General features: G+C 44.7%; 1 protein-coding gene across 1 annotated transcript; it reads right to left on the bottom strand.

The window, feature by feature from the left end:
* Window positions 1-47: 47 nt before the first annotated feature.
* On the bottom strand, window positions 48-22,278 carry LOC127545835 (zinc finger protein 383-like). Its single transcript, XM_051973327.1, has 5 exons — window positions 15,784-22,278; window positions 14,239-14,316; window positions 13,402-13,528; window positions 12,275-12,370; window positions 48-4,169 (listed from the first exon to the last, which is right to left on the bottom strand). The coding sequence occupies exons 1-5, from the start codon at window positions 16,036-16,038 to the stop codon at window positions 2,758-2,760; spliced, it is 1,968 nt and encodes a 655-aa protein (XP_051829287.1). The 5' UTR covers window positions 16,039-22,278; the 3' UTR covers window positions 48-2,757.
* Window positions 22,279-27,465: the final 5,187 nt, after the last annotated feature.

The following is a 27,465-nucleotide window of genomic DNA, read 5'->3' as shown; positions in this document are numbered from 1 at the left end:
TATATATATATATATATATATTCTTCTCTTCCTTATTTCTCCTCCATATGTGTGTGTGTGTATATAAATATATGTATATATATATATTTATATATTCTTCTCTTCCTTATTTCTCCTCAATTTCTTTTCCTTTCATCTCTTAAAACTAACAAAACAAAACCCAAAACCCAATGTCAATCCCACTTTGCCCTGTTTTTGTCTTTCTTATCTGTGACCCTTGAATGTTTTTGATCATTCTCTCATCTCTCAATTTGAATGTCAGCACTTCATCTCCATTCAGTTACTCCAACTGTTCAAGTGTATTTATCTTTCTAAAATTTGTCTTAATTCTAGATACCTTCTATTCTATTAACAACTGATGTCTTTCCTTGAGGAATAATGCTGTTTTTCAGTGAATTACCTATAATTGTAAATTTTTATCTTTTGGAATCTCATAGTTCAATATTTAATGATAACATAGTTTCACTTCATACTTGCCTCTGATACACAAATCCAAGCAGTTTTCTTTTATGATTTCTGCAAATAGTTTCGTCATGGTCTTCAGGAAACTGGATGATTCTTAAAATTCTCTCATCTTGACCTATTTTCCATGTCAGTTGTTTCTGATTATAAGTACTTTACATTTTTTTCAGTCTTTAGCCTTTAATATATCTTGTCCTCTCATGTGTTGATTGAGCTATTTCTTCCACTTCAATTGTAATTTTCCACTTTCTGTTCTAAGCTAATCTTTCAAAATATTTGTCTGAGCTGTTCTTATGTCAGTGGCTTCCAATGCTTTGAGGAGTGCACAGCAAGCCATTTTTCCTGCGTAGTTATATATGGTGTCAGTTTTTTCCCCATTGCTTCTGCTCTGATATGTGGGACTGATATACTGCTGGCTTCAGGCCTCTAGTTATTAGAGATCCCTAAAATGACTTACTCTCCTTCTGATGTGTCCTCACAGGGGAGCCACAAGCTTCAAGCACTGGTAGAGGAGATCATGTTGACTTTCCCATTTAACTTCTCCGTCATCACTCCTAGTCTTCCAGCCACATTTTAATACAGGCTTAATGAAGGAGGATGATATTGCAGCTATTTCTTACTGAATTTTCCAATCATTCTATTTGGTGCCATTTAAAAATCACTGCTGCAGTATATGTGGGAGAGTTAAGTTCTTCTATCTTTCACATAGTCACTTTAAGTAGGTCTTGTGGAAATACTTAAAATGCTAAAAAAAACCCAAAAAAACCCTTATTTAACAGGATTTGCACCAAAACTACAAATTAAGAAAGGATTATTTATCTAATGGAAAGAGAAAAGAAGTCAAGATATATGTGACATGAGATCATATGAGTATTATAAAGCTTCAAGGATTTCCAGATTGAGACAGATATTGTGAATCACAAAAATTCAAAGAGAGTTCTAAGAGGCTTATGTTTTCAGGTCATAAAAGTTTCAGTATTTCCTAATGCTTTATTAGTTTATTATCACTTGCATGTAGAATATTGTTTTCAATCAACAGCAGATTTAAAATGTAAAGGCCTATTAAATTTGAATTAAATCGTATGAGGTGCTTAATTTCAGTAATTTGAAGCTACTATTTTGCTTTGAAAGTTATCATTGCTCAATTTTCAATGAGCAGATTTGATGAATGACATATCTCATCAAATCTGTAAATGAAACAAAGCAAGAAGGGAAAGCTAAAATATGGGATAGCAGAGTCGAGAACCAAAAAGGGCTGCCATGGATAGACCTTTGGGTTATATTTACTAAAATGTAATTAAAATGAAGTAAATGCAAAGTCTTATGCTTGGACTAAAAAAAAAAAAAAATCTATTTCTCAAAACAAAATGAGAAGACATGATTGACCAGCAGTTTATGGGGGAAAAAAAGGTCTCAGAATTTAAATAGACTATAAGCTTAAAATGGGTCAGCAGTGTGATTTAGAAGTTGTAAAAGCTTATCTTGAGTCACATTAAGAGTAAAAGCTCAGAGATACAAGAAATTAGTAGTCCTGTACTCAAGTCCCAGTTGAATCACATGTAGAATAATCAATTCAGAACTCAGTGTAATAGCTTCAGAAGGACACTGTTAAGATAGAAAGCATCCAGAAGAGGTAAAATCCTGAAGGTGAAGAAACTTTAGCCAATATTATATGCAGAAGGCTTAAAATGATTTAGGATAATTAGCTTGGAAAAAGTTCTGGATTTGAAGAATGTATCGTAGATAGTTGATTACTTGTTCTGGCATGCAAGGACTGACTCAAAAGCAATGGGTTAATTTCATAAGGATGAGAATTTAGCTTGATTCCAGGAAAAGTTGATCTTACAATGAGAATTGTCCAAAAGTGGCTTGGTAAGCCATAATAGGACACAAGTTTCCCCATAATTGGAAATTATTAAAGAAACGAGACATCACATGTCAGGAACATCATAGCAGTGACTTGTTTTAGATATAGGTTGGATGAGATGGCTTCTGAGGTCCCTTCCAACTCTAGAATTTTCTTATTCTGAATTCTGACTGACTTAATCTTCCTAACATACTAACCTTAACTTAGCATGTTGGGTTTTTCCCCCCAGTATGAATTCAATGATGTAAAATAAGGTGAATTCTCTGGTTAAAGACCTCCACATGTTCAATACATGTCTAACATTTTTCACCAGTAAGAATTCTATAATGCTGAATAAGGATTATTATCTGGCCAAAGGCCTTGCCATATTCATTGCACTGATAAGGGTTTTTTTTTTTTTCCTGGCATTAATTCTCTGATGCTCTGACTTAAGAACTTCCCATTTTCATTAAATTCATAAGATTTTTCTCTCCAATATGAATTTTCTGATGTTGATTAAGTCCTGATTTCTGGCAGAAGGTCTTCCCACATTCACTGCATTCATAAGGTTTTTCTCTAGTATGAATTCTTTGATGCTGAGTAAGTAGCCTTTTGCAGCGGAAGGCTTTTGGACATTCACTGCATTCAAAAGGTCTTTCTCCAGTATGAATTCTCTGATGTTCCGTGAGGTATGTACTCCGACTGAAGTCTCTTCCACATTCATTACATTCATATGGTTTTTCTCCAGTATGAATTCTCTGATGTTGAGCAAGTTGTATTCTATGGCAAAAGGCCTTCCCACATTCATTACATTCAAAAGGTTTTTCTCCAGTATGAATTACCAGATGTCGAGTAAGTTGTTCTCCCCTTCTAAAGGCCTTCCCACATTCATTACATTCATAAGGTTTCTCTCCTGTATGAATTCTTTGATGCAGAATAAGGTGTATTTTCTGGTTGAACTTCTTCCCACATTCATTACATTCATAAGGTTTTTCTCCAGTATGAATTTTCTGATGCTGAGTAAGGTGAATTCTCTGGTTGAAGGCTTTCCCACATTCACTGCATTCATGGGGTTTTTCTCCAGTATGAATTCGTCGATGCAAAGCAAGTCTTGAATTCCAAGCGAAGACCTTCCCACATTCAACACATTCATAAAATGTCCCTTCAGAATGAATTCTCTGATTTTGTGTATGTTCTGTTCCCTGATGGAAAGTTTTCCCATATTTATTACATTCATAAGTTTTCTTTCCAGCATGAATTTTCTGGTGTTCAGCAAGTCCCAAAATATATTCATTATGTTTATGAATTTTCTCTTTCATATGGATTGCTGGAGGTACAGAAAGGGATGAGCTCTGGGTGAAAACTCTTTCACATTCTTTATATTCATACTCCTCCTCCTCAGCGCGTTTCCTACTGGCCTCATTAAGGTCAGAATTGTGACTGAAGAATTTCTCACATTTATCAGGTTTCCAAAATGTCTTCCTTGAGTAAATTTTATTACAATTATTTGGATCGGAACACATTCTGAAGAACTTTCTTTGAGTTTCACACTGATGAGAGCATTCTCCCAGAGAAACTCTTTGGTGTTGAAAAGGGATGGATGATGGACTTAAGCTTCTATCACATTTGTAACCTTTGGGACCACTCATATTACTGGAAGTTTTGCTCCTAGAGGTTTTTATTGGCTTTGCATATTTTTCCTTATTGCTCTCTTGCTTCCCTACACCGGAAGAACACTGCCAAACTCCTTCACACTTGGAGACACAGGAAAAATGCTTTGTGATTCCTTCTGGGGATGATTCTCTTAAAGAAATACCCAGCTTTCTGGCTGATCCCTTGGTTTCAGTCCCAGTCTCACAATCTGAAAAGAAATAAAAAGTGTCATTACCCCTCATTCATGCTACTCTACTTTTAGTCTTATATAATGTCTCTTCCATTAAGAAAAAAAGGCATTCAAAATGTGAAAGGGAGAATAAGCATTAGTACCTTATCCTTAAGTTTCAACAATGTGTCAAGCACTAAACTGAGTGCTGGGTACAGAGACAAAGAAACAATAGCTCTTTAAGGAGCTTATATTCTATTGGGGGAAACAATATAACCACATAAATATAGAGTATGTTTTCAAAATGCAAGGGAATTTTGGTGTGTGTGAAGGGTGCTGGGTACAGAGACAAAGAAGAAACAATAGCTCTTTAAGAAGCTTATATTCTCTCGTGAAAAACAATATAACCACATATAGAGTATGTGCATTTTCAAAATTCAAGGGAATTTTGGTGTGTGTGAGGGGGAATTATCATTAGCTGTGGAATGGGGGTCATGAGGGAGGAAGTGATGGATTAGGCTAGATTATAGGGATGTAGATAACCTTGGAATGGTGTTCTGGAGCTCAATTCCCGCAGAGCTCACCTTTAAACCAGAGGGTTCTATTCTGGGCTCTTCCCTTCACCCTCTATGCTACTTCCCTTGCTGATCCCATCAGTCTCATGAATCTGTCATCTCTGCGGATGATTCTCCAATCTCCCTATGTGCCCGAATCTCTGGCGATCTTCAGTCTTACATCCCCAAATACCTTTCAGACACCCCCAACTGCATATCCAGGAGACACCTTAAACTCAACAGGTCCTAAAGAGATCTCAGCTTTTCCCAAATCTTCCCTCTATCTGACTTCCCATTGCTCCTCCCAGTTCCTCAGACCCATGGTCTAGACATTATCCTGCACTCGTCACATACAATCTGTCCAAGACGTATTTATTTCACCTTTTCCACATCACTCAGATATGCCCCTTTCTCTCCTCTGACCCGGTCACCATTCAGGGCCAGGCCCTCATTGCCTCACACCTGGAGCATTACAACTGTTTGTTGATGGCTCTGTCTCACCCCAGTCTCTTCCCCACTCTGATCCATTCTGTTTAGCTCACAAACTGATCTTTCTAAACAGCAGGTCTGACAATGTCACCCCTCCACCCTGCCCTCACTACCTAAACTCCAATGGCTTCCTACTTGCCTCCATGTGGAGGCACCTCTATGTAGCCCCCCCATCCCTTTGGCAGCTTTCTACTTTTCTATTCTCAAAGCTGACCTTGCCATAGACTTTTCTGCCTGACACTGGCCTCCTGGCTGTTCCAGGAAAAAGACCTTCTATCTCTTGGCTCCAAGTATTTTCTCTATTTCTCATGTTCTCTCTCCTCATTTCTACTGGCTTCCTTGAAGTCCCAACCAAAATTCTACCTTCTAAAAAAAACAAAAAAAAAAACAAACAAGAAGTCATTTCGAATTCATTCTTCTTCCACTACTTCTAACTGCCTTCCTGGTATTAACTATTCCCCATCTATCCTGTCATCTCCCCTATAAGGTTGTGAGCTCCTTGAGCACAGGGACTGTCTTTTGCCCTTTTTGGTAACCCTAGCACTTAGCATAGTGCCTGACCCACAGGAGGTGCTTAATAAATGTTTACTAAGTACTCCAGATATATAAGCATAGATATGTATATCCTTGTTAGAGAGGTACATATAGAATGCTATAAGAAATGATAAACTGGATACTTTCAATAAAACCTGTAAAGATTTTCCTGAACTGAAGCAGGATGAAGTGAGCAGAACCAGGAGAGCCCTATACATAGTAAAGCAAGATTGTATGATAATCATCTGTGAATAATTTAGTTATTCTTAACAATACGATAATCTAAAGAGACTCCAACAGAGTCATGATGAAAATCGATATGTACTCTCAGAGAAAGAACTAATGGGAGTCTAAATGCAGATCAAAATATACTAGAATTCATTTTATTTTTACAGGGTTTTCATCTGCTTTCTTTTACAACATGACTAACATGGAAGTGTTTTGCATGAAAGCACATATATGACCTCTCTAGGGAGAAGGGAGGGGAAGAAAAAAAGTAAAGAATTTGGAACTCAACCTTTAAAAAAATGTTCAAAATTTTACATCTTATTGGAAAAAAATATTATTCAAGAAAAAAATTATTAACAACATTGTACCATCCAGGGTACAAATTAAGCTTCCTAAAGCACTACCCACCATCATATCTCTTAAATAAAACTAATTATTTTCAAACAGCACCAAAAATATCTTAATCACTTGAGGCACATGGATGAAATCAAGTAATGTCTTCACTAAAATCCCATTAAACCTTTCAAGACATCCCATGAAATCTTTCTCAAATGATGTAAAAAAAGTCATTATGAATCCAGAGACATAAAACTGTGATCCAAGGATAGAGATTCTGAAGGCTTTAAGCTTGACTGAATTAATACAGGTGAGCCAATAAACAGACACAACACTTACAAATAATTCTGCCTCCTTCAGAAAAATACACTGAGCTTGAAGCTGTAAAGGAGAAAGCCGCGACTACGTACGTCAATAGACTGACATCCTGAACTCAAAGCTCAACAGGTGAACACGTCTGGAGTAGTTAAAAGCCTCAACTGGATCCTTAATCAACCAAGAGGCCAGAACCATTGAGGAGTAAAAGGATAAGGGGACTGGAAAGGGGCAAGAAAGGGCAGGTTTGGAAGGACTTGGAGACCCTCTGTATTGTTCTGAAGGTGGTGGAGAGACACTGGAGTTTACTGAGGAGAGTGAAACTGAATAGTTGGAGGACAGGGGCAGGCAGACCCCACCTTTCCCCTCCAGCTACCCTCATAATCAGAGATGGTGGCCTGGAGGATAAGGGCAGGCAGACCCCACCTTTCCCCTACAGCTACCCCCACAATCAGAGATGGTGGCAGGGTCAGAAGGGAGGAGGAGGGGTAATCAGGGGTTGCTGCAGAGGGGAAGCTGACAGGCTTTGGCAACAACAGGGTATGGGGGGTGGGAGATAATAAAACAGATTGGGAGGTGGCGTTGATGTTAGGAGTCTGGGGGGCCAGGAGACAATACAGTAACATAGTAATGGGGGAGAGGGGAGGATCGAGGGCAGAAGATGAGTTCTGTTCTGGACCCTCTCAGGTCACCCTGTTTCCTTTGCTGGACCCTCCCCCAGATCATGCCCTCTGGCCACAGGTCCCTCGGGGCTCTGTCCAGGGTCCTCCCTTCTCCCTTCTCTAGGCTCATGGTCTTAGTGGCCAGATTTAATCACCATTCATGATTTATGTACCTCTTGTAGCCCAACTATTCTGCTGCCCTTCAATACCCCATCTCAAAAAGTGTAGAGGGCCATAGATAGTGGGGGAACCCTGGGAGTTCCATCAACCCAAAGGGAACCTGCTGACGGTGTCTGGTTCGGCTCTAATCTCCCCCAAGGGCTCTCAGCCTTCCTGAGAAGTCAGGGTGGGGACGAATGGAGGGGGTGACAATCTATGTTGTGATTGAAGCAGAGAGATAGCAGGTGGCAAAGAAACATCTACACACAATAGCAAGTTGTTTATGCGGTCCCACATGTGCTGTGTGCTATAGTTAGTAAGGACATTAGAGTATGTAAGACTGAGAGAATTTGGAATAAGTGGACTCCATCTTTGACCATCCACGTGAGTCCCACCTCTTCCCTTCTCTTCTAAGACCAAGGACTCGGGCTGGTACCGAGATCCTCCAGAGAGCTAGTCCGGACAACACAAAAGCCCCCACGGGCCCTCCTCACCCCAAGCCTGTATTATGGAAGTAGCTGCTGGTGGGTCCTGCCGGCCCAATTGGACCCACATTCAGCCCGCAAAAGGCAGGTTTGATTATGTCACTTTTCCTACTCAATAAACTCCACCCTCTCCCCATCACCTCAAGGACCGGCTTTCAATCCCTTTTCAAGGCCCCCTTCTATCTGTCCATTCTTCTTGAACTATGTGCAGTGGCTCGGTCTCCTGGCCCTGGGTGGGCCGGGGGAGAATCAGGGATCTACGTGCTCTCCAGGGACAGTTTTAGAAAGCAGTGAGTAACCCTCAGAGGCCCAAAGCATGAGAGGGCTGTGTCCATAGCAGAGCACATTCAGCTCTTCAATCGGCCTCTATCCCATCCGCCCCAGCGTTTTGTTAGGATGTTTTTGCTAATAATGGTCTCAATGTCAGTCTTAAAAGGAACGATTGCTCCTTTGCCACAGTCGTTCGTGTGGGAAGCGGGGAGCACCGGGGTGGCCAAGGCTTTAGCTCATCCTTCCACTTCTGCCACATTGCCCATTCCACCCCTACCAAAGCTAAGCAGGGTGGGGGCAACCACGACCCAGCACCCCAGGGGAGCCAAAGTCCTCGTCAGCCCTGCAACGTTAACGGTTCTGACTGCACCAAGGCCCAGAGAAAGCTCTGACAAAGGCCCATCCTCCGGTGACTGAACGCTTCCCTGTGGTCAGCACCCTCGCACTCCACTATCATTCCTGCTGTTCCCATTTTACTAGAATCCCTGGGAGCTGGTCCCCCTGCTGTCCACCCTGCCGTTCTTCTCAGGCTAGCCCCACAACTGGATCACTCCTTCCCCGGGCAGGTCCATTCCCCTTCCTTCATGAGCAGCCTTTCTCTGGTTCTGGACATTTTTCTCCTAGAGCCCCAACTCCCCCCCACGGTGAGCGTGGAGAGCTATCTTGAGTAGGGAGGACTCTCTTGAGCACAGGCCAGACATTCTCCCACCTCCCCAACAGGGTCCTGGACACGGGGCCAAGAATCATCCTTTTGCCCACAGAGACTGCTAGACTTTCCTCCTGCAATATCCTCTGCTCACAAATCTCACCAACCTTTACTGACAGGTCACCTCGGGACTGATGTTAGGTACAACTTCCCAAAAGGTCTGTGGGTGGACCTACGAGCCATCACTGGGCAGATGGATGGAACCCTGCCTGAAGTCAATCCTCCTTCCTCAGAGCTCCTAAACAAGGCAGCCACAAGGAACCAAGTCCTGGAAGATTCGGACCCACTCTACAGATGCTTCCTTCCTGAGGAGGGATGGGTTCCCCTTCGAAGACCTCAAAAGCCGGAATCCTTCTTAAATAAGTCGGATTAGAAAGATATTGAGGTCCTTCCAACTCACAAATTCTGCACTAATTAGAGAGTGTGGAACCTTGGGACCTGCCTGGGTGGAGGCAGGGGAGACAGGCTCAGAGCTCTGCTTAAGGAAAATCATTTTGGTAACTGGGGGATACAGACTGGAGGGAAGAGTGACCTGAGTCACAAAGACTATGAGTAGATCACTGCAAGAATCCCATGGAGGCCAATCAGGGTTGGGTGTGAAATAAGGTGTTAAGTGAACAAATGTGGAGGGAGAAAATATCAAATTCTGGCAACTTCTCATACAGTAGTTGTGAGGGAGAGTGAGGAGGTGAGACAAATGCAGAAACTGTGAACCCAAGAGGTTGGATGAAGTGCTGAGAAGTTTGGGGAAAGATCGGAGCCCTGTTTAGAGCACAGCCATTTTGACTCGACCTCAGGACATCCGGTCTGAAACATCCAGTGGACAATGTGCCAGGTGGGTCTGAAGCTTGGGGGAGAGGCCAGGTCTGTGGGTGGACCTACGAGCTATCACTGGGCAGATGGATGGCACCCTGCCTGAAGTCAATCCTCCCTCCTCAGAACTCCTAAACAAGGCAGCTACAAGGAACCAAGTCTGGAGGATTCGGGCCCACTCTACAGATTCTTACAAAGTTGGGGTTCTGGATAAAAGGGGAAGGGGAGAGAATTATCTCCCAAAAGTCCCTGCCTTGTTTGCTATCAAGAATGAGAAGTACTTCCTCAGCACTAAGCACCCCAGAACTGGAACCAGAGGCGTGACCATTCGGTCAAAGGAGATGTCTGCTGACTTGTGCATCCTTGGGCTGAACCCAGTGAGGACAAATAGGAGTCTGTATAGACCTGCACCAATGCTAAGCAAATGCAACACTGTAAAAATTCAGAAAAAATTGGCAATGGTCTCTTTGCCTTTAAATAAATCCTGTGTCTTTAAATAAATGTTTTTAAATCCTTTAAATAAATCCTGTGTCTTGGTAGGCCAACTAAGGCTATTGTATTTTTCAGCTATTATGTTGGAACCTTTCTATCACTGCCTTCTGATTTTCATTAATAATACAAAACAATGCTAGTGGCTTAAAAGTTTTTTTTTACTTTTTATTTGACTGATTCTGGGAGACTTTTCTCAGGAAATCAATCTGAAAGCAGAATGGACCTGAAGGTACCTGAATGAAGCTGAAATGAGAGTAGTCCATTCGTTATCACCAATTACTCCCTTAATTTTCTCATCCTGTCTTACTGTGCTAGCTAAATGTAGAGTACTATGGCCAATAACACTGGGAGACAGTGCTGTTTAACCTTAAGTTAAGAGAGTGATTTCATGGTGTTTTGGGTATTCCAAGAAGTCAAGGTGACAAAGGTGAATATTGCAGACAAGGGGACAAACTGCAAAAGCACAGAGGTGGGGAATGGTAAATTGGTCCGTTTGGAAGGAGACGGGAGAGACAAAGTCCGGACACCTAGAAACCAAGAGCACAGGCTCAAAGATGTGGGGTTGGTAGGTACCTGAGAAGTCGAATCCACTGGCTCATTTGGTTAGTAAGGAAACTAATTTCCAGGTGACTTGTATAAGCTCACTCAGGTAGCAGGATTAGAAAAATTGCCCGAGGCAATTGGGGGCCACTGAAGATGAGATCAAGGGCTGGAGGTCAGGCCACCCCTGACCCATCCTAGGCACTCTGGGGATGAACCCCACCGAGGGCAAACAGGAGTCTGCAGTCGGTGTAGACCTGCACCAAGCAGTACAAAGCAAAAGCAACACTGCAAAATTTCAGGAAAAAATGGACAATGGTCTCTTTTCCTTTAAATAAATCCTGTGTCTTGGTAGGCCAACTAAGGCTATGGTATTTTTCAGCTGTTATGTTGGAACCTTTCTATCGCTGCCTTCTGGTTTTCACTAACACTATAAAGCCATCAGACAGCCAAGCACACACATCCTCCTTCTGCCACGGTCTGCCCTGCTCCGCTCACCCCCAGGAAGGACCAGACCAACCCGGCCACAGCCACGAGAAGGCCGTGACCATCGCTCTCGTGATTCCGCCACAGAACACAGCCTAGCCGAGGGTGCCCTCGGTCCATCACTGGGCAGACGGAGGGCAGCCCGCCTCCCTCCTCAGAGCTCCGAAACAAGGCAGCCCCAAGGAACCACGTCCCGGAGGACTGGGGCTGCTCTCCCAGTTCTCACAAGGCCGGGGCTCTGGGGAACGAACCGCCACTGCCCTTTCCCGCCTACATTTCCATGCAGCATTTCTCCTTGGATGCCCATGACTAAGTGAGCTACACATTTCTCACTGGTTTTTGTAGATGTGAAATCCTGCCCGGGGGGAGTGGGGGGCGAAGCCTGAATAGTTTGTGACAGAAAAACGGGTGGAAAACTGTCATTCCGGAGGAAATCCCAAATATAGAATTTGGAGAAATATGGGCAGGTGCCTATGGCTTGGAGACAAAGTGGCCTCCGAACAGGCCCTTCGCCTCCATTCTGACCCTCCTCCACGCCACGTTCCACAAGGACGCCAACGGGGTCTGCCTGAATCACCGGCGTGACCCACTGGAACACGCTTGGGGTCCTCGGCCCTTCCGCCGAGCCTCCGCTGTCTGACTGGCCCCTCACCTGGGTCTCACGCACAGACCAGCCCGGACCATCAGCAAGCTCCCTCCTCACCTGCCCCAGGAAGCCCCCGGGGCCTTCCAGATCCCGTGGCCCTTCTACATGGATCCTTCCCAGGTCAGCTGCGTCTCCTCTCTCACCCACAGGAAAGCCTTCCCTCTGCCGCTCACTCACGTCCCGGCCGCCTCCCCGAGGGCGGGGCCAGGTACAGTCCCTGAGGAACACCCCAAAGGCAGGCGCAAAAAAAGATGCTCCCCTCCCCACTGAGGCTAGAAGACATCTGGGAGGAAGGAAAGTGATTTGCTGGGATCAAGGTAAGGTTCCCTGAAGCCGCTGGCAGCCAGAGCCCCAGAGAGACTGGAGGGGAGGTGGGGGGTGGGAGATGGCCCACCCCTCACAAGCTGCGGCCCGGCCTCCCTCCCTCACCTGGCCACGTGCCTGCCTCCAGGTCTCTCCTCGCCATCCAAGGTGCTTCTCCTTGCTTCAGCTGGGAGATCAGGTCCGGTCTGGAGGCTGCGAGCCCTGCTCGGGGAAAATGGGGAAGGGACAGAGAGACCCCTCAGAGTGCAGTCTCCTCCCCTCTGGCTTGGGGAAGGCCCAGGGAGGGCCAGAGGGTGTCTGAAAGATGCTCCGCACGATGTACCTGCTACAGGTAACATGACACATGTCACAGAACGCAGCAGGACGCGGCAAAGCCTTCCCCGCCCCCACCCCCACCCGCAGGCCAGGAACCCTCGGAGCCTTCGGGATCTGCGGAGTCTTGGAATTAAAGGAAGACTTGGCCGGAGGAGTTGGGTGTGGGGGCAGGGCAGAGAGGGAGGCTCGTTTCCAGTTTAACCTGGAAACAGTCTGGCAGGTCCAACAGTCTGGCTCAGGTGGAAGGGGCCTGATCTGCGGGTGGAAGGGTTCTGGGGGCTCCCTGAGGGGGGGGCCGAGATGAGAGGGGGGGAGCCCAGATGAGGGGGGGAGCCCAGATGAGAGGGGGGAGCCCAGATGAGAGGGGGGAGCCCAGATAAGGGGGGGAGCCCAGATGAGAGGGGGGGCCCAGATAAGAAGGGGGGAGCCCAGATGAGAGAGGGGGAGGAGCCCAGATGAGAGAGGGGGGGAGCCCAGATAAGAAGGAGGGAGCCCAGATGAGAGGGGGGAGGAGCCCAGATAAGAGGGGGGGAGCCCAGATGAGAGAGGGGGAGCCCAGATGAGAGAGGGGGGGAGCCCAGATGAGAGAGGGGGGAGCCCAGATGAGAGAGGGGGAGCCCAAATGAGAGAGGGGGGGAGCCCAGATAAGAAGGAGGGAGCCCAGATGAGAGGGGGGAGGAGCCCAGATAAGAGGGGGGGAGCCCAAATAAGAGGGGGGGAGCCCAGATGAGAGAGGGGGAGCCCAGATGAGAGAGGGGGAGGAGCCCAGATAAGAAGGGGGGAGCCCAGATGAGAGGGGGGAGGAGCCCAGATGAGAGGGGGGAGGAGCCCAGATGGGGGGGGCAGTTTAGACAGCTCGAGGTCGCCCCCAAACCCGGCAGCGCGAACGAGGCCCGGGGCCGGGGAAGCCTCCTCACCCAGGCACACCAGGTTGCTGTAGTTCTCCAGCATCACCTCCCTGTACAGCTCCTTCTGGGAGGAGTCCAGGCGCCCCCATTCATCCTGGGTGAAGTCGATGGCCACGTCCTTGAAGGTCACCGACTCCTGAAAAGGGAGCCCCGGGAGTGAGCGCGCCCTGCCAGGGAGGCCGCCGGATCACCCCCAGGGGATCTATCCCGGTCCGGAGGGGACCCAGCTCAGAGCGGGCTGCGCGGCCGGTACCGGGGGAGGCCTGAGGAGGTGCAGGACCGGGGGTGGCTGGGGGAGGAGGGGCAGGCTCAGACCACCAGGAGGCCGCCAGTGCCGAGGCTCCAAGGCAGGGACCCAAGGCTGGGGGGGAAGGCGGACCGGGGCCGGTCACTCTGGGAGCCGGCCTGTGGGTCTCGGGGGCCCAGGGACGCTTCCCCCTAGGAGGAGCCTGCGCGGGCGGCCAGAGAGCACAGCCCCCCTGAGGCAGGGGCCGGCGGGTCTGCGGGGGAGGAGCGGGGCTGGGCCCGGGCTGACCCACAGGGGGCGCTCGGAGGGGCCGGCAGAGTTCTCTCTGCTACCGGGCTGAGCTGCTGAGCCCCGAGACCAATGAGGGGACGGGGAGAAAGGGGGACGTCAAGGAGGGTCCTCGAGGTCCGCTCCTGCTGCCCCAGGCTGACCGACAGCATCGGGACCACCTGCTGGGGAGGGGCCCAGGCTGCCCCCAGTTGCTTGTCTATCACAGCGACCACGTGACACCAAAGCGGGGGGGGGGGGGGGGGGGGGCGGCTCTCAGCTCCCTGTTTCCCAGGGGCCCCAGAGCCTGAGACGCCTCACGACCCCCTCACCTGGTAGGCGCGGGCTGGCAGGAGCACAGGTGCCATCCCGGGCTCCTCCGGTCTCCTTCTTCCCGGGGAAAGGCGGAGCTGCAGGGAAAAAAGAAGCCTCCCCTCAGCAAACATGCGCCCCCACCCCCAGTCCCACGGCCGCTTCTGGCTGACATGGCCTCCCCTGGGCGACCGGAGAAGGCGGCAGCGGCCACAGGCATCGGTCGCACGCTCGGTCAGCCATTGGCCCGGCTCTCCTGCCCTACTCCCGGACTGCGGGGGCTTGGGAGGCTGGCAGCCTGGAGTCCCATCAGGGCCCGGATGTCACCGGGCTGGCATCAAGAGCAGGAGCCACCTGCCCTCCCAGGGGCCGGGGCGGCATGTGGGCTTAGTCGGCCTGCAAGCATTTATGAGGCACCTGCTGTGTGCCGTTCGGGCGCACTCCAGGACCATCGAGGAGACCAGCAGAAATTGGGGGGAGGGGCAGCGCCCAGGCTGCCAGCCCACAAGGGTGGATGAGGTCCCTATGATGTAATATAGCTCCCAGAGGAGACAGCAATGATTGGAGGTCCCCTGACCTTAGGGGGCTTCCGTTCTAACAATGTCAGCGATCCTGCCATTGTTCTAACAGTGCAGCTGATTCTAAAGGCTTCTGGTCTCAGGACAGTCCCGCAGATGCGGAGGAGCCCACGCTCTGGGTGACTTCAGCCCGAGAGTCTGTGGGTCAGTGACAGCCCAAATCCGGGCACCTCTCCGTGCCCCTCCCTCCGGGCCACAGAATTAGCACGTCTTTCTCTTAGCAGTTGCTCATTTCTGTTGGAACTCAGCCTTGACTAGGACGTGGGGTTCAGGCTTTCGAGTTCTTTTGAGGCACCTCATGACACCAGTCTGTGACCCCAAAAGTTCCTCTTCCCAACCACAGCGCTACTTCGTGCTAAGGACGGTGCCAGGGACGGTACAGAGGCGCGGGCAGCTGCCTCCGGGAGTGGCCGTCTAGGAGACAAGTGGAGAAACGGGCTTAGTCAGCCTGCGAGCGTTTACGAGGCACCCACTGCGGGCTACGCACGGTGTTCTATTCGGGGGCACTCCCGGAGATGCACAGGGGACAAGACCAGAAAGAAGCTGGGGGGAAGTAAGATACTCTTCCGGTTGCCCCCGCCCGGGCGCCCCTCCTGCGCTCAGTGCGCTCCTTGTGCCTGGCGCGTACCCGGCGCTTCATAAAAGCTCGCAGGCTGATGGACCGTCTAGGAAGAGGCAGGGGAAGAACTGGGGGCGGAGCGGGGAGGAGAGCATGGGGTGGGGAAAATGGGGCAAGCCCAGCCCGTGGAGCAGGAGAGGGCCCTGATTGGTTCTCAGGGGCCGCCCCGCTTCCCTTAGTGACCAATGGGAGCCTGGGCTCGAAGATGGGCGGGGCACTGCCCAAGTTGCGCAAGCGCGCTTCCACCCCTCGCCCTCCTGCAGAGTTCCGCAGCCTGGGCCAAGTGCCAGGGATGCGTCTCCTCCCCTGCCCCTTCAGACCCCTACCTCAACTCACCCCACCCGAGACCCGGGACGCAGGACACGAACCCTGGTGACGGCAACTGGGCGCCAAACGGAACCGAGGCGGCCCAAGCGCGCGCCCGAGCCGGCGGAGTAAGAGGCACCTATAGAACGCGCGAGACGCGCGCGAGTGACGCAGCCCTGGGGGGCGGGAAGTGACGTATAGCGGGCCATCCCCCTCGGCTCCCCTGCATGACGTAATATTGGGAGGAGCCTAGGAGGCGGGGCCTCCTCCCCCGCCTTCCCCCACCCCCTAGCCAGTGTCCTGGAGCTGGGACCCATTTGCTGGGAATGGAGGTGGAGAAAGGCGACGCTGAGGCTGAGGCACTGATTACTGTATGCAGTGACCTTTGCTCTGGAAATGAATGACTCTTGCCATCAGGGAGGAGACCTGGAGCGAGCCCCCTGCAGCCCGGAGGAACGCCGGCTCTCTTTAAACTCTCCGTGGCCGAGAGTGCGGACACTGGCCGGTGTGCGGCCCGGCTGAGAAGGGCGGGCGGAGGCGGCCTGCGGGCCGGGCCGGGCCGGGCGCGCACGGCGATCCCCGAAGCCATGCAGGTGGTCAGCTGCGAGGGGCGAGGGGAGGGCTCACCGTCCTAGAAGCGGGAGAGCTGGACCATTACCCTGGAAAGTGTGAAAGGAAAACGAAAGCGAGAAAGAGAAACACGGGCTTGTAATGGCTTCGGAAGTGAGTCCGGAGGGAGACGAAGAGCGAACCGCCGGGGGGCGGGGCTGCGGGGCCCTCGGCTGTCGGGGGACTTCCCCGGGGCCCCGGAGGGGCTTCGGGCCGTTCCCGCAGTTCAGTAATCGCTGACCGTACAGGAAGGCAAAAATGGACTGGAAAAAGGCGGGCCGTACAGCCGCCTAAAGCTCGAAACGCTGCGGCTCAATGACGAGCACGCACAGCCCCGAGCCGGAAGAACGTTAACCCAGGGTTTGGTTCTTGAGGAGCCGCCGGCTTCAGCCTGGGAAAGGGCCTCGGGCGGCCCGGGATTAGCGGGCGCCCACCTCTTGTCCTCAGCATCTCGGGTTACCGCTCATTTCCCTTCTGGGAAACGTGTCAAACTTCGGGAGATCGGGGATGCACCGTCGCCTGCCGTTTGTGGCGAAATGCAAGAATCTGGGCTCTGTGGCCCTGGAAAGCTGAAATCTAAAGGGAGCAAATATAAAGTCTCACACTTAAGCGAAAGTTTTAAGAGCACACAATTCCCCAGATAGAGTCAATCAGGATTGGTTTGTTTTGTTTTGTTTTTGCTTCTGTCCTTTGGGTCACTTGACCACAGGCTCCAGTGTTTTTTCCCTTATTGCTTCCCCACACCACGTGGCATCTCCCCTAGTCCCATTAGGCTACTGACCTGACTACTCTTTATAGCTAACAAACTCTTTTGGGGGCTAAGTCTCATTCCTGGTGTCCATGGTATCCCTTCCATTTTGTCTGTAGCCTCTTCTCCTAAATAAAACTACCTTTTGCCAAAGATAATGGCCATTGTGAATTCTTCGCATGGCCAAACCCCATTTGGGGCCTACCACCGGCTGCTGTCTACACCAACCACATGAGAGATGCTTTCAAACAACTATTACTCCTCATTATCTTAGGCAAACTTTCAAAAAAAAAAAAAAAAAAAAGAAAGGAAGAAAAGGAACAAAGGAGAAATTTAGAAAACTCCAAGATGGAGCTGAGGGAGCTAACTAGTCACATCCCACAGTCTCAGCACTGATGTGACTTTCTTTCCCTGCTAGAAATAAGCTATTATCAGATAATTCTATTTTCAGACTATTCTTTTCAGTATAGAGTGACTGTGAGGAAGGAACTCTTTATCAATCCCTATTGTCCATTTTCTGACCTCCCGGTATCTTTAAACAACCTTTTAAGATATTGATGAACATATCCTTTGGCAAGTCTGGGATCTGGTCTGTTACCTGGCTCTTTGACTCTTCCCTCTTGAGTTTGCGCCTTTACACCTGAGAAACCCCCAAGGCTATGTTTCCCCTATAAAAGATCTGCTTATGCTGAAGATCTTTGCTAAATTCTTTTCAGCACTAAACCACTAACAGGAGGCTCTCTCCATCATTAGTACCATCCTCTTAGTGGCTCCTTTCTCCTTACTCTAGCTAACGCTGGTTAGTTTAAGCTGCCTGTCAGTGGCTTATTCCCACCTCATGGTGTATTTCCTTACTCCTGGTTAATTGTGAATAGCCTGGAGAACTTGTATTTTTCCTTATTAACTTTATTTCATATTTGCCATTCTTGGTGTCTATTATATCCCTTCGTTTTGTCTATAACCTGTTCCACTAAATAAGCCTGCCTTTTGCCAAAGAGAATGGACTTCGTGAATTTGTCACATCTTTATTTTGAACATGTTTATTGCTATCCCAACCTCATCAGCACTGTCTACTCCAACCCCACTAGGGTTTGAGCAATGACGGGGCAAGGGTAGGCAAATTGGAATTCGGGGTAGCTAAGTACTTATGTGTCACCTTCAGATGGGTAAGTTCGACTCATGTATAAGTAGAAATATTAAGAATAAAATTTTTAAATTTTATCTCAAAGCCAATTCACTAAACTCAACTCTATAATGTTAGGGGAAATTTGATGAGCAACATGCTGCTAAATATGATAATCAAAATCTCTAACATACTATCACATTTAAAATTTTGAGCAGTAGATTAGCTGGAAATAGTGAAGGGGGGTTAAGAATTGATCTAGCTCTTTAAGGAAGTAGTAGAAAATGTTATTTGGAAAGGGAATTATTGCCACATGTATTTTAAAAAAATAAAACATATGTCCATATCTGTGTGTATATATATATATATATACTTACTCCTTTCAAAGTTAACATTTTCTTGAAGGTTTAAATGTTACTTTTAGCAATTATAAATCTGGATTTGATTTGGTCTGAAATCTGTCCTGAAGGAAATCAAAATGTGGTCTGAGTATATTCTCCTATCAGAATTTATGGCAAATCAGAATCTAATGTAAAAGACATTTGCTATTTGGCAGTATTAGCTGTATGAACCCAAACAAGTAACCATAAGGTTTATCTCTGTTTCTATTCTGTAAGGGAAGGGTGATAGCACCCACCTCTCAAGTTAGTTGTGGGCATCACATGATTGTAAAGAATTTCACACAGTGCCTGGTGTAAAGCAAGTGCTATGTTAATGTTTATTGTTTTTATTATTTTTTAATTAGATGTAATTGCATCATACTTGATAACTTTATTGGGTTTTTAGATGTAATCGGTATATAATACCAATGGTGATGAGATGAATGATTTTCTGCATAAGATATTTTGGACACTCATTCAAGTGAACTGAGGTCAATTGATTTGTAATGAGTTTCGTTTTAAGTTTCAAATACATAAAATTCTTTAGGATATTGCTATATTTCTAAATTTTCTTATATTGTGACATTTGTTAAATAACTGTATCAGAGGCTATTAGAAAAGCAATTTCTCTTCTAAACTAGCTGTTGTTAAAGTAAAAACGACTCTGTTAAAGCAGATTTTTAAAAAGTCTGTAAACTGTTATTTTATCAGCCCTGATGACTATGTGCTGTAATATTTTGAAAAATTGAAACTTCCAGTGGAGGTTCCACCTGAAATTATTTGACAATCATTTATGAAAATTATGAGATTGTTAAATAAGTTCTTTGAAGTTATTATTATAATGTTAAAACCTGTAAGTATTTACATAAATATTTTTAAAAGACAATTCAATAATTGATTACTGTGTAGGAAAAGATACAAAGAAAAGATCTTGTAACATCTCCTTTGTAAACTTACCAAGGATTCTTGGAACTATTTACTCACAAATTTGACATTAATCCTGTTCAAGAGCTGTTTTGTGGAATTCCTATTGAGTGAATGTGATACAAATAATCCCTGCATCAAATATAGATGGAAATTTTCAAGTTTGATTATGATGTAAACTGAGTTTCATGTAAAGATATATATGTATGTATGAATGTATATATATGTGTGTGTGTGTGTGTATAAATATATGTATGTATATATGATAGAGTAAATGGACTCTAGCAAAGTAGTACCCATTGTTTGAGTGGGGTCCAGTGAGGATTAAGACCCTGTAGAATTACCTTGTTCTGACATTAATAGGTACAGACAGAGCTTACCTGTACTTGTATCCACTGTTGTGCCTGGATAACCAATACTTCAGTGTTGGTTATCCTACAGTGTTACCAAATGTTGGCCTGAGTTCCTCCCTGGTTCCTGTAAAACTTCCATCTCACAGTATTCCACTTCCAGTTTCTAGAACACTTGTTATCTCTAGATTGGCTGCTAATGACCATCTCCTTTTTAGGGATGTCTCCATTCCCAAAAAATATTTCTTTAATAATTAAAAGAGGAGCAAGAATCATGTAAGCTTTAATCAGTCCATCTGTTCTCCATTGCCAAAGAATAATGTGAATTTTAAATAAGCACATTCAGTTGCCATTTTCAACCTTATCGCACACACAAAAGGAGATCAGTTTCCTAGGACTGTCTTGTTAGCATATCTAAGGCATACTCTACTGTCTCTTCATGCAGTTGCTCCAATAGACATAATATAACATGCATTTGAGCTTGTTTTCCACTAGGACCCTCTCTAACTCCTCTCTAACTTTCTAGATCCTCCCCTTACTTCCTATTCCCTCTCCCCTTTAACAAGCCCCCTTCATCTGATCCCTTTGCTATAATCATTTTGATTTTGCCAATGAGCCTTTTCACATCGATAAAGGACACCTTTTGACTGATAATGACTGTGAATTTTTCCCAAGTAATAGTTTTGCTGGGTCAAAGAAGATGCACAAATTTATAGCCTTTTGGACATAGTTCCAAACTGTTCTTTTGAATGGTTGGATCAGTTCACAATTCCACCAAAAGTTTATTACTCTAACATTTCCCCCTTATTTCCTTTAATATTTGTCTTTTCTGATAGTTATGAAGTGTTTCTTCAGAGTTTTTTAAAATTCTTCTAATCAAGTGATTTAGAAATGTTTTCGTATGACTGTAGATAGCTTTGAGTTTTTCTGAAAATTGCCTGTTAAAAAGTGTCTTTGACCACTTATCTATTAGTGAATGGCTTTTATTTTTAAAGATTTGACTGAGATTCTTACATATTTAAGAAGTGAGGTCTTCATCAGAGAAACTTGCTATACATTTTTATGTTATTTAATTGCCACTGATACCTTTTAGCAAAATGTAGTTTCCATGATTATCTTTTAATTAAGTCTGCTTTTACTTTTGTTTTGTTGATATCATGATTACTACCCTGCCTTTATTTTTTTTTTTTTCAATTAAACAAAATTCCAGTGATTATATTCTTTTGGCACCAAGTACAAAATCCTCAGCTTTTTACTAAAATACCCTCTATAATCACCTTCTATTCTGGAATCCAGTGATTCCAGTGTAGGATACTATAAAACTTCTGTTCCTCAAAGAAAGCATTTCTTCTTTCAGTTTCAAGTATCCTAGCTGTTCCTTATGCTGGAATGTTTTCTTTTCTTATCTATTCTGGATTTCCTGGCTTCTTTCTAGTCTCAGCTAAAACTCCACCTTCCACAGGAGGCACTTCACAGTCACCAGGAATTCTAATGCATTCTCTCTGTAAATTATTTCAAATTTATGCTTTATTGTTATGGGAGTAACCCTCTAGTGGCTGCTGGGGATCTAATTCTGACCATCAGAATAGATCCCTTCATGTGAAAGGGATGCAAGGAGATTGGGAGGCCATTGCATTCTTTGATCTTTCTCCTCTTCTCCCTTACCTTTGATTTATTTCATTCCCAATTCACAAGCAACATCTGCAACAGTAAAGGCTGCTTTGCAATTCCTTCAAGTGTGTTATGATTCTATGATTCACAGCTGTGAAGGCTTGTGTGTGTGTGTGTGTGTGTGTGTGTGTATGCATGTATATTTATGATATATATGTAAAATATAGTTGTTTGTATGTTATGCTCCTCATTGGACTAAACCATTTGAGATCAGAGAATATCTTTTGCCTTTCTTTGTATTTGTTTGTTAGTTAATTAATAAACATTTCTTGGTTGAACGATATCCAACTCAAATATTCTTCCAAAGGAGCCCATGTGCTCCCTCATTAAATTCCATTTTCTGGCAATGGAAAACAATTTTAAAATAATATTAGTTGTCATTATTCCTTCTAACATGGATTCATTTTTCTGATTTCTGATTTCACCGAGAACATTTCATGGAGGGTCCAAGTTATAGCATAGACACTATTGTAGATGGTGTAACTCGAGTCAGGCAGAGGCAGAGAAGACAAAGGACTGGTGGCAGGAGCTCAAGCTCTCAGAACCAAGGGGCAAAATTCAATTCAATCTTCAATCTTCCTGGTGGCTGGCCTGGCCTCCTGTATTTCCCCTACTAAGACCGAGACCAGACTAAAAGGCTTTCCAAAAAGCTGCCTCGCCCCAGGAAGGAGATAATGAAGAATCTGAACTATAAGAAAGCTAACCAGGCCCCAGGAAAGGAGATAAGACTTGGAAAGAGATAATAAAGGATTTGGACTTAAACCCCTGGCTGCACTTGTGGTAATTACTGACGGAAAGGAAGGCTGCTCCAAGAGAGCCCAAGAAAACTGAAACAAAGAACATTACAATTAATCTAGCTTACAACCTTTATAGGCCTTCCAAAAGGAGTGAATGACAGACTCATGATGATGTGATTACCACTTGGAGTAACAGCAAGTATCTCTGATAAAGGCCTCATTTCTCAGATACATACAGAGGTGAGATAAATTATTTCCTGATTGATGAATGGTCAAAAAATAACAACAGGCAGTTTTCATAGAAATAAATCAGTCAGTGTTAGACATGTGAAAAATGCTCTAAATTAAACAACTGTGAACTAATACTTCACATCTATCAAATTGATTAATATGACAAGAAAAGTAAAATGATTAATATCAAAAGGGATATGAGGAAACTGGGCCCCTAATGCACTATTGGTGTACTTGTGATCTTATCTGACCATTCTGGAGAGCAACTTTGTACTATTCGCAAAGGCCTGTAGAACTACGTGTACCCTTTGATTCAGCAATATAATTGTTAGATCTGAATCTCAAAGAGATTTTTAAAAAGGCAGCTGAGGTGAAGAACCTATTTGCATAAAAATATCTATAGCAGCTCTTTTTGTGAAGTCCAAGAACTAGAAATTGAAAGGATGCCCATCAATTGGGGAATAGTTGAATAGGCTGCGGTATATAACTGTAATGGAATATTACTGTGCCTATCAGAAATGATAAGCAGGATGATTCCAAGTCATATTGGAAAAAATGATAGTGGAAATGTTTTACATGATTGTACACATATAATCTATATCAGATTGTTTATCGTCTCAGGAAGAAAGTAGAGGATAGAAAGAGAGAGAGAATTTGGAACTCAAAACTTAAAAAAAAATGTTAAAATTTGTTTTTACATGTAATTGGGGAAAATAAGATATTCTTAGAAAAATGGGTATATCAGTTGGGTAATATGACAGAAAAAGAAAATAATAAATATTGAAGATGATGGAGAAAATTGGGACAGTAATGTACTGTTAGTGGAATTGATCCATCCTTTCTGGAGAACAATTTAGAGCTGTGCTTAAAGAGTGTTTGATTATCAAACACTTTATATTCTTGGCTCCAACATTACCACTACTAGATCTGTATCTCAAAGACATTACAAAAAGGGAAAAGGACTTGTAGGCACAAAAATATTAGTAGCCTTTTCTAGGGTAATAAAGAATTGGAAATTGAAGGAATTTCCATCAACTGAGGAATGAACAAATTGCAGTGATTTAATGTAATGAAATACTATTGGTCTCTAAGAAATGATGAGCAGGAGGATTCCAGAAAAAAAATTAGAAAGGCTTATGTGAATTGATATAAAGTGAAATGAGCAGAACCAGCAGATTGAATACTCTGCAACATTGTGCTGTGATCAATTATGAATGACTCAGCTCTTTTAAGCAAAACACTTATCCAAAACATTTCCAAAGGACTCCTGATGAAAAATGCTATCCACAAGCAGAGAAGAATTGATGGAGTCTGAATGCAGATTGAAGCACATGATTTTCATTTTATCTTTTGTGGCTCTTTTCTTTTGACCTATTTCTTCTTTCACAACATAACTAATATGGAAAAATATTTTACATGATTATATACATGTCAACTATAATGAATTATTAATCATTTAGGGGAGGAGTTGGGGAAGAAAGGAAAAACTTGGAACTCAATTTTTTTAAATGTTAAATTTATACTGTACAAACAGTATAACAGATACTGTACATCCTATACCCTCACCAAGCTTTAGTCAGTGCCAGTCCTGAACCTTGACCAACACCCAGGTATGAGCCCCCATGGTCCCTGATCTCAAGGATTAATTCTGCTTGTTCCAGATAATGACCCTATAAAATTCTACTTCCTCAGACAACAAACTCTATCCAAGATCCCACAATACCGAAGTGTGTCCCTCTTCCTTTTTCATGTGTCCCTCTTCCTTTTTCATGTGTCCCTCTTCCTTTTTCACCCTGTATCTTTGTATCGACCTGATCCCCACAAAAAACAAAACAGAGAAGAATTGAGAATATCTTTAAATATTCAAGAAATATAAGCAAACATTAAAACATTTCCTTATGTTAGACCAATGAAGATAAAAATATGGAAGAGGGAAAACAAAGAGAGAAAGGGAATGTAAAATGCAGAAAGAACTCAAAAGCAGTAGAAATGAATAGACCCAGAGACATACATTCCCATCTTCCATAGTCCACCCTTCATCTCCCAAAACCATTGCTGCAACCCCCTTGTCAGATCTATGACTTCCCTGGGGCCTCACAGTGTGAAATTGTGCAGGGATATCCCTGGAAGGAGTGTGTGTGTGTGTGTGTGTGTGTGTGTGTGTGTGTGTGTGTTTAGATCAAAACCCAATCTCTATGGTAAAGTTATTCACTATTTATATTTGAGTTTGCATCTCTAGATACTGGGTTCTTGTATTTACCAGAGTTGTTCACAATATAAGCAGGGCCGAGACATAGCTCCAGATCTTTCCACTGCTTCAAGATCAGTCAAAATGAGACAGACAGACAGACAGAGATGTAAATACAGAAACAGATGAGGAGACAGGAAAATACAAAAGACAGACAGGGAGACAAACAGACATAAATCTTTAACTCTTTAGCTCTGAAGGAAAATCAGAGGATGGAAACTATGAGAAACAGAAGTCAGAAAGGGAAGGAAGAGAGCCTGGGGTCAGCAAGCAAGGGTGCCCCTTCCTGACCACCCCTTCCATAAAGGACTCTAATCTTCAGCCCTCTCTGAGGCTCAGGATGGCTGCCACTTACTTATAATCCCGACTGTCCTTGTTAGGTTTACTCTCAAAGAATTCCGCTCCTGTGAAACTTCTCACTTCCACTGTATACATGGGGAGAAAAGTTCCAATCATGACATCCCCATTTCTGACAAGGCTGGGGCTGATTTGGGGAAAGCAGAGGGGCTGCTCTGTCCTGCTCTCAGAGGCTGGAAGCTTCAGGAGCAATGGCAGGATCAGGACAGGAAGCAGCAGAGAAAACTGTTTCTGAACAAAAGGCCACATATCCCTGACTGTTAAATAAAGCCCCAAGTCTGACAGGAGTCAAGGAACTGCCAGAATTAAAGAGAAGTCAACCATTTGAGGCTTGGTCTACTGAGAAAAGTCCTGTCTTGTTCTGGCAGATGGCCAGCTCTAATACTCTCTCCACAACTGAGGAAACACAACAGGACGCTAGCTGTGCTCACATTAAGGACAAGGACATTGATACAGACCAAGGATGTGATGATAAGACTTCTCTGGACACTAAATTTCACTCTGTACCTCAGCAATCTTGTGATTAGTCACTGACAGTTCTGCCCAGAGAGACATGCAGGTCCATCAAGAGCTCTGGGGACCATTCCTGCCTCCGGCATCTCCAGCTGTGTCCCCTGCATCCAAGGCGAAAATGCAGGTGGAAAAACATGTTTTGGAATCTCTGTCCCTATTCTCAACAGAGACTACTGGCAGGTGCCTTCAAGGAGGCGGTTATGTGCTCCCGTGTCACCCAAGGGGCTGCAGAATCTTGGAACTAGAGTCTGATGTGAACGAACAAGATCAAAGAGAGGCAGCTGGGCTGAGAGTGCACAGGACTTGTGACCAGGAAACATCTTATACTTTGATGAATTCACAAGTTCAGCCTTTCCCCATAGTTGGGATCATACAAAGAAACTCAGGGAACAAAAATGGGACATCAGAGAACACTAGTCCACCTGGTGCCTGATATTTTGCCATATTGACATGCTCTGAGAATTTAGAACCAGAAAAAACCAACATATGATTTTTGGAGATAAGAAATCTAAAGTAAAAATGTCTTGTCCATTTGATTAATAAGTAGAATGATCCACTAATAATACAAGCAAGTATTTTTGTGATGCCTTAAAGTTTGTAAAGCATTTTATATTTATTATCAAATTTCATTCTCATAACTCTTCTGTGAAATAGGTAGTATTGTCATTACTTTAATGAAGAAACAGCCAAACAGAGAAAGATCCAATGTTTTCACTAGGATCTCACAATAAAAATGTAACTGAGAAAAGATTCAAATTCAGGTCTTCCTCATTCTAAATCAGACATTATGCATTACATCACTGATGCATGTGGAGAAAAGCATATTTCACATCTCAAAATGGTAGAAGCAGCGAAATTCAGAGATTAAAACTTGTAGCAAAAGTCAGTGAAAAGCTATTGTTGGCTGAGAAATCTATGTGAAGAATGAGGGCCTTGGACAGGGGCATAAAGACTAACGGGAGCTTAAAAGCTTGATGGGTCAGGACCAAACGAGTGAAAATTGCTCATTTTGGCAAAAGAAAAGGCCAGAAAAAGGAAATATGTTCTCTCTAGCTGTTGGAGCCCTACAAAGGTCAGGACTCTACACCATCATTAAGATTTGCAAAATTCAATGATACATGTATACATAGAGCTACAGAACTTTAATAGCTAAGATACACAATGAATAAATCATTGGACCTGGAGTCAGAAAATTGTTGCTATTGTTCACTCATTTCATGTCCAACTCTTTATAACCCCCTTTGGGGTTTGCTTAGCAATAATATAGGAAAGAATTTGTCATTTCCTCATTTTACAACTTATTTTAGAGATGAAACTGAGGTAAACAAGATTAAGTGTCTTGTCCATGATTACCCAGTTAATGATGCCAGATCCAGGTCTAGCATCAATCCACTAGTTGCTCAGTCAGCAATACCTTATTTGAAAATCCTATTTCACAGACACTGATTTTGTGATCATAAACAAGTCTGAGTCAACTTTTGTCTGCCTCAGTTTCCTCAACTGAAAAATCAAGAAAAAATAGCATGTGGCTCTCACAGTTGTTTGAGGATCAAATAGTATAATACTTGTAAAGTCTTCAACAAAATTCCGACCTGTAACAGCATCCAAAACATACTAATGCCCCCTTTCCTTTAGCATAAATATGTTAAGTCAATAAGTGTTTAATGACTTGTCTATTGTCTGCCAAATACAATGTTTGGTATACAAAACTAAAAATAAAACATTTCTTCCTGTAGGGAACCTACATCCTAATAGGAAAAGCGTATCTATAGTTCTCTGCAAACATATATAAAGTATAGAAGATGTAAAATTGGATGGAGTATTTTGAACACTTTTATATCACAATGCTGCTC

The sequence above is a fragment of the Antechinus flavipes genome, chromosome 1, assembly GCF_016432865.1.
Source record: "Antechinus flavipes isolate AdamAnt ecotype Samford, QLD, Australia chromosome 1, AdamAnt_v2, whole genome shotgun sequence".
NCBI classification, from domain to species: Eukaryota; Metazoa; Chordata; class Mammalia; order Dasyuromorphia; family Dasyuridae; genus Antechinus; species Antechinus flavipes.
This window is presented reverse-complemented; position numbering and strand designations above follow the sequence as displayed.